Source organism: Ammodytes marinus (assembly GCF_949987685.1).
Source record: "Ammodytes marinus genome assembly, chromosome: 13".
NCBI classification, from domain to species: domain Eukaryota; kingdom Metazoa; phylum Chordata; class Actinopteri; order Uranoscopiformes; family Ammodytidae; genus Ammodytes; species Ammodytes marinus.
Genome location: NC_137217.1, coordinates 601,840 through 610,100, shown reverse-complemented (window position 1 = coordinate 610,100; position 8,261 = coordinate 601,840). Strand labels below are relative to the sequence as shown.

General features: G+C 41.5%; 1 protein-coding gene across 1 annotated transcript in view; it reads left to right on the top strand.

Annotated features, from left to right (window-relative positions):
* Positions 1-1,006: 1,006 nt before the first annotated feature.
* Positions 1,007-8,261, top strand: part of LOC307259947 (cytosolic non-specific dipeptidase-like) — a gene marked incomplete at its 5' end in the record, with an annotated part of 49,146 nt that continues 41,891 nt past the window's right edge. The window contains 2 exons of the mRNA XM_080040038.1: positions 1,007-1,117; positions 3,611-3,754. Of these exons, the coding sequence (XP_079896164.1) occupies positions 1,007-1,117; positions 3,611-3,754 (255 nt within the window). The remainder of the gene's footprint in view (positions 1,118-3,610; positions 3,755-8,261) is intronic.

Below are 8,261 nucleotides of genomic sequence, written 5' to 3'. Positions count from 1 at the left end.
AAGGCATTAATCCTTCTCAATGATCACTTCTGCCCCACTAGAATATGTGGTGGTCTGTTTGTCTAAACAGTCTTTCTCTCTCTGGCTGTATTTTGCATAGTAGAATTTGTCACAAGCCTCTCCACTTCCTTGACTTGGATTAGCTTTGGTTAGCTCACTGGCTAACAAACTGATATGTACTGTATGTCAAATTATAAAGTGATGTCCTCTCTCCCTCCACCGAACGTCGGCGCATGTTCGCTCTTACATAGCAAAAAAAAAAAAAAAAAAAAAAAATTATAAAAATAAAAAATAAAAAATCGGATTTTAATATCGGAGCTGTCAGTCCGATATCCGATACGCAGATTTCGGCCATATCGGACCCGATACCGATACTGGATCGGATCGGCCCCATCCCTAGTTTATATATTGTCATTACATAGATTATACAGTAGATGATGGGTTTAAAGGTGGATTTCTTTACACTGCATATCCTTAAATCTAAAAAAATATCGAACATTTCATTAAATAAATAAAGGAATTCATGATTTTCTTCTAGAATTAAATCCTCCCTGTGTGAGGTTTTAATATTTACTCTAGCCAGACAAATCGTTGATTAATTTATCCTTTGGTCAAAAGAAAAATATTTACAGACCAGTTTGATAATAAATAAATTGTCCCACTAATTTTTTAGGGAAAATTAGGTCCTCAAATGAGAGGAATTGTCGTATTTTTTTGTTATATACCATTTTAAACTGAATTTCTTTGTGTTTCAGAATACAGGTGAAACAAAAAATCATTCTGACATCTTTTCAACATTTTATAAAGTATTTCTTAATTGATTAATCAATAATGAAAAATAATCTGGACATTTCCCATTTTTTTGTGATTTGGGATGCACTAGGCCTAGGATAATCTGGTCCATAGGGGAATATTCTGTGCACTCAAATACAATCTGATGATGTGATAGCATTTTATTCAGCCATTTGCAGTATCAAGTATTCAATTTTTCTGACTCTCCCAACAGATGAATCTTCCAGTTCTGCCCTCCATCTTGCTGGTAATTTCTGCTGTCAATGCTTTCCAGTATACAGAGCTGATTCAGTACATTGACAGCCACCAAGAAGAATATGTGGAGGTACAAATCTACTGTAGTCGTTTTTAGGACCATAAATCCTAGCAACTAAATATGCTGTAAATCTTCCCAAGTAGATAGAGTTAAGAAAGTAAACTGATTGCATGGATGTCAAATAACGATATATATTAGCCAATAACTAAATAATTGTGCAATGGATTTATCTGAGTTAAACACTCTAAATCCATGGTAAAGTTAATCTGAATTATTTGTTCTTTAATCAGCACCAACAAAGCAAGATAGTAAATTTGGAGTTATTTGCTATTGTGTTTTACAGTGATTACAGAAAATGTCATAAATATGGTTGCTTCAACACAAAACAGGTACTATACGGTCATTAGTCATTCCACACCTTCTCACCATGTCTTAAGATATAGCAGGAGTGCCAAATAATTGTTTCAATGTCAGGTGACAATTCCAATCATTAGTCATGATGTTGTGTATCGTGAGTTAAAAGCCAAACTATTTGGTTATCTTGCTCATAAGGCCATAAATTAGATCATAAGTAACGGAAGTGAATTGCAAAGATTTTTTGCAAGGACAATTCACATACTATATACAGTCATATGAAAAAGTTTGGGAACCCCTCTCAGCCGGCATTATAATTGACTCTGCTTTCACACAAAAAAGATAAAAGTGGTATGTCTTTAATTTACCAGGAACAGCTAAGTACTGGGATGTTTTCCAAACAAAGATTTTTTGAAAAGCAGTATTTAGTTTTATGAAATTAAATAAAATGTGAAAAACTGGCTGTGCAAAAATATGGGAACCCTTGTGGTCTTGCTGATTTTAATGCATGTAACAGCATGTAAAACTGATGACTTTAAACACAAACTTGGTTGGATTATGTTGTTAAGCTTTGAACCTCATATAAAGGTCTGTTTAATCATGATAAAAGGTATTTTAGGTGCCTAAATGCAAGTTCCACTTCTCTTTGACTCTCTGCAGAAGTGAGACAGAATGGGATCATCAAAACAGCTCCCAAAAGATCTTAAAAACAAAGATTATTCATTGTCATGGTTTAGGGGAAGGCTACAAGAAGCTTTCCCAAAGGTTTCAATTGTCAATTTCTACTGTAAGGAACGTTGTCAGGGAATGGAAGGACACAGGCACAGTTGCAGTTAAACCCAGGTCTAGCAGACCAAGAAAAGTACAAGAGCGGCATATGCGGCGGATTGTGAGAATGGTTGCACACAACCCAAAGATCACCTCCAAAGACCTGCAAGAACATCTGGCTGCAGATGGTGTATCTGTACATGGTTCTACAATTCAGTGCAATTTGCACCAAAACATCTGTATGGCCGAGTAATGAGAAGGAAGCCCTTTCTGCGCCCACGCCACAGATACAGTTGCATGGAGTATGCAAAAGCTCATTTAGACAAGCCAGCTTCATATTGGAAGAAAATGCTTTGGACTGATAAGACAAAAATTAAGTTATTTGGTCTTTATAAAAAGCAGATGTTTTGGTGCAAATTGCGCTGAATTGTTGAACGATGTACAGATACACAATCTGCAGCCAGATGTTCTTGCAGGTCTTTGGAGGTGATCTGTGGGTTGTGTGCAACCATTCTCACAATCCTCCACCTATGCCGCTCCTGTTTTTTTCTTGGTCTGCCATGCCTGGGTTTAACTGCCACTATGCCTGTGTCCTTCCATTTCCTGACAACGTTCCCTACAGTCGAAATTGACAATTGAAAGCTTTTGGAAAGCTTCTTGTAGCCTTCCCCTAAACCACGACAATGAACAATCTTTGTTTTTCAGATCTTTTGGGAGCTGTTTTGATGATCCCATTCTGTCTCACTTCAGCAGAGAGTCAAAGAGAAGTGCAACTTGCATTTAGGCACCTAAAATAAATTTTCTCATGATTAAACAGACATTTCTATGAGGTTCAAGGCTTAACAACATAATCCAACCAACTTTGTGTTTAAATTCATCAGTTTTACATGCTGTTACAGGCATTAAAATCAACAAAACCACAAGGGTTCCTATATTTTTGCACAGCCAGTTTTTCACATTTTATTTTATTTCATACAACCAAATACTGCTTTTCAAAAAATCTTTGTTTGGAAAACATCCCAGTACTTAGCTGTTCCTGGTAAATTAAAGACATACCACTTTTATATTTTTTTTTGTGAAAGCAGAGTCAATTATAATGCCGGCTGAGAGGGGTTCCCAAACTTTTTCATATGACTGTATGCTTCATGCTATCGTCAGTATCACTGTTCAGGGATGAATTTTTTCAAATGTACCCAAGAGGCGGCAGCAAACAACACACTTTTTATGAGGAGCAAATACTGTTTCTGATACATACTTTTTTTTTATTACCTTAGATTCCTTGATTTAAAATTAATCAAGAACACATTCTGGTCATTCCGCACTGACTAAATATAAATGTATAAATGTGTGTGTGTGTGTGTGTGTGTGTGTGTGTGTGTGTTTGTATGTGTGTGTGTGTGTGTGTGTGTGTGTGTGTGTGTGTGTGTGTGTGTGTGTTAGGCACTACGGGACTGGGTTGCAATAGAAAGCGACTCCAGCAATGTCTTGAAGAGACCAGAGTTACACCGCATGATGGAGTTGACGGCTCAGAAGCTAAGGCTGATGGGAGGGACTGTAGAGCTGGTGGATGTTGGAGAACAAGAAGTCAGTAACAGAGCAAACTGAACCCCCCCTACCTTTCATACATTCTACTATACAAGATATCAGAACTTTGTATATAATCATCACCCTAATTGACAGTAAATATTCTATATTTCAAACAGAGATGTTGGTTCTCATCAGGAAGGGTCAAGAGAGTCTGGCTGCAGACCTCCACTGTCAGGCTTTCCATTGCAGACCGCTACTGTCAGGCTCACCTCCACTGTCAGGCAGGAAGTAAAGCGATACATTATGTGAAGCGGAAATGATCAAATAAAATCAAGTATAGGCACTTCCGGTTAAACGTTTGTAATTTTTTTATTTCATAGTTCTGATTACTTGATATTTTTCACTTAACTTCCGGGTTGCAGAGCATGGAGTAGGTGCGTTCGCTCTCTAGCTCCCACTGACTATTTCGGACTTAACTGATTAAACCCTATTTTCATCGATTTTTTTTGTGCTTGTATTGCCGGTAACACTAGCACTGATTTGGAAAAATGCCCAGAGGAAAGAAAGGAGCAAAAAGAGATTCAGCAGAGTCAGATATGTCCTCGGACAGCGTGGCTAGCACTGACGTTGGTGCTAGCTCAATGGCTTCCATTCTGGACCTGCTTGAGCAGCATAGAGTAGCCATAGCCGCGGAGTTCAAGTCATCGTTCGACAGAATGGTCACTAAGCTAGACAACATCCAGGCCGTGGTCTCAGGCCATGGGAAACGTATAACCGATCTCGAGGAGAATGCAGAAACTGTTTGCGGACGCCTGGAGCAACTTGAGGCTACGTGCTCTTCACTGCAGGAAGACAACAAGTCGCTGAAATCTAAACTATCGGATTTGGAAGGGAGAAGCAGGAGACAGAACGTTCATATTGTGGGCTTACCAGAGTCACTTGAGGGTGCACGCCCCACCGCCTTTTTCTCCGAGCTCCTCGTCTTGGTTTTTGGTGATCAAGTTCTCCCTTCTCCCCCGGAACTGGACAGAGCTCACCGCACTCTGGCACCCAAACCGGGCCCGCGTGAGAGACCGCGACCCGTCATCATCCGCCTCCACCGATACCAGATTAAAGACTTGATCATGAGAGAGGCACGTAAACAGGGCGAGCTGGAATACCACGGCCACAAGCTCCGGTTCAACGAGGATTACAGCGCGGAGGTCGTGAAGCAGCGGGCTGAATACAGGGGGGCCATGGCTGAGCTTTATCAGCGCGGTCTCCGTCCCTCTCTCCTATTCCCTGCGAAGCTTCGCATTACTCTCCAGAGCGGCGAGAGAAGGTGGTTGCGGTCCGTCTCTGAAGCATCTAACTACATATCTACATTGGGTATGAGTCCGTAGTGAATACGATTGCGAGTGAGTATACAAATTTGGACAAATGTTCTTTTCATATCCCCAGCCAAACTCTCAGACTGATGGTACTACACGCATTTTTTCTCCCTTTTTTTAAAAATTAGTAAATCAGCTGGGTGAGCGTGACATTTTTGTTGCTTGTCATTTTGACGTATTGTCTAGCTCACTCGCTTTTTTATTTCATTTGTATCTCTATTTTAAAACGGCTGGATTAGCGTGTCTGTTCTTTCTTTTTTTTTCTTTTTCTTTCTTTTGCCATTTGGACAGCTTGTCTAACTCACGCCTTGTTATTTTTATTTTTTTTTGTATTTTGAATCTGCTGGGTGAGCATGGTATTTTTGTTTAGTGTGTTGTCATGTTGACAGTTTGCTGGATTGTTCATGTTCATAGTGTTACTAGGCTGTTATGGGGTGAAATGTACAAGACCTATGTGGGAAGCTAGCACAGGTCAGGAAGTTAAAGCCGGGAACACACCGCATTGGCCGCCTGCGGCGGTTGGCCGCGTGAACGCAGGAGGCTCGCCGCTTGGTCATATTGGGCCATGTTCACCGCAGTCGCCGCCACGGCCAACCGCCGCCTCATCGTAGGCGGCGGTTGGCCGCGTGACCGCAGGAGGCTCGCCGCTTGATCATATTGGGCCATATATTCCTGACGCCGACGCCGAGATCAGACCTGTCACACTTACGGTGCAACAACAACAATAACATGGTCCAGCTGTGCCAAAAAATACAGATGTAGGTTCACTGTGTAACCAGCGGCAGTCTTGTCACAAATATCATTAAAACAGCCTGAACAGGCACCCCGATCGCAAATACACACACATTAACAGCAATTCAGCAACATACTAAACACATTAACAACAGCAGTGTGTGCTCAGCAGCACAAATAAAGGCAGACATCAGCCTACCTGAAAGTGAAAGTGTGCCGGCTGACGGAGGACAACACCGGTGCTTCGCTGTACTATATGGAATTCCACATGGACACTGCCGTCAACTTTGGGTTCATATATTATCCTCAGGAGCAGCACACAGCTGGGTGAGTTTCACTATGCTAACCGGCGCTACCTTGGCTAAAGTACAACCAACAGCTAAACAGATGCAAAATACACATATTTGCAGAATGTATTAGAAGCCCAATGTCCTCACTCCACACGCCCACCTCGTCTTGCAGACCACCGCCACCGGGTAATCTCAACGCTGATTGGCTGTGGAGGCGCGGCGCCCGGCGGCGCTGCAGAAAAAGATGAAAATTTTCATCTTTTTCTGCGGCGCCGTGTTCGCCGCACAAGCCTTCGATTCACGCTCCTTCGATGACACAATTTCTATGCGCCGCTAATGGCCGCGCTCCCGATTCACGCGCCTCTCATGAGGCGCGGCCACGCGCCTCGCAAGCCCCCGCCGCCGGCCGCTGGACGCCGATTATTGGGTGGACGCGCGGCCACGCGCTAGTACATTGACTTTGTATGTAATCTCGCCGCGCAGCCAGTGCGGTGTGTTCCCAGCTTAAGGCTTGGAATGTTTGTTGTGAGACTAGTAAGGGTCTTTTGGGGTTTGCTGTTTAGAGCAATATATGGGGAGGGTTCGGGGTGGGATGGGTTGGTGTTAACTGAGGGTTTAGCTGATAAGCTATCACCTGCTGTGTTTTCAGTTATTTGTGTTTTCCTTTTTTTGTGTGTTTTTCTTTCCCTCTGTATTTTGCTACTCTTTTTCTTATCGGAGCAACTCTTTTTATTCTCACTATAACTGAGCTAGATGAAGGGCAATCTTAATTTAATTAGTTGGAATGTCAAGGGGCTAAATCACCAAGTGAAAAGGGGTAAGGTCTTAACCCACCTAAAACGGCTCAGGGCTGGAATAGTTTTCCTTCAAGAAACCCACTTACATGACTCTGACCATGGGCAAGTAAATGCTGGCGTGGACAATTTTTTCATTCGAATTTCAGGGCTAAGGCTAGGGGCACAGCTATCCTTATTGATAGTAATATTCCTTCTGAGTCCTCAAACATTATATCAGATAAAAATGGACGTTTTATTATTGTCTCAGGCAAACTTCACAATAAGTCAGTCATCTTGGCCAACGTCTACGCGCCTAACGTCAATGATGTAGAATTCTTTAACAGATTTTTTCTCAACTCCCTGATCTCAATTCCCATTCTCTTATTCTTGGTGGGGATTTTAATTGTTATCTAGATCCAGTCTTAGATCGCTCTTCCCCCAAACCTGCCACTCTTAGCAGATCTGCAGGTTATATCAAATAATTTCTTGCTGATTATAGCCTCTCTGATCCATACAGGTTTTTATACCCCACAGGAAGAGAATATTCATTCTTTTCACATGTCCACCATACTTACACCCGAATTGATTATTATTTTGTTGATAATTCATTGATGTCAGACCTAAAGTCATGCAGTTATGAAAGTATTGTGATCTCAGATCACGCTCCTCTGCTCCTTCAACTGGCTTTCTCTGACGTTGAGTATACAAGAAGGCAGTGGAGACTGGATCCATTGTTGCTCACAGATGAGAGTTTTCTTTCACACATCTCTACACATATTAAAACTTTTTTGAGTATGAATAAAACACCAGATGTGTCCAATGCAACAATTTGGGAAGCCCTGAAAGCCTATTTGAGAGGTGAAATTATATCATTTGCAGCATACAAAAATAAGTGTACAAAACAGAAACAAACTGAAATTGCTGATCAGATTCTGAACATAGACAGACAATATGCTAATTCGCCTTCATCTGAACTTTACAAAGAACGTTTAAAACTTCAGACAGAATTCAACCTTGTTTCCTCTCGTCAAGTTGCTGCCCAGTTGCTTAGGAGCAGAAGTACTTTTTACGAGCATGGTGACAAGATTGGTAAACTCCTGGCCAATCAACTGCGTGGATTTAGAGCAAAGCAACTCATCCCTGGAATATGGACAGACAGTGGGTGTACAACATCAGATCAGAAATTGATAAACGAAAAGTTCAAAACATTCTATTCAAATTTGTATAGTTCTGATTGTACAGTAGACGTAACGGTGATGGAAACCTTTTTCAGTAACCTAAACATGCCTTCCCTTTCTCAAGACCTGAGACAGCCTTGAGGCACCTTTTACTCAGAAGGAAATTATTGCAGCAATAACATCTATGCAATCAGGCAAATCTCCTGGTCCAGACGGAC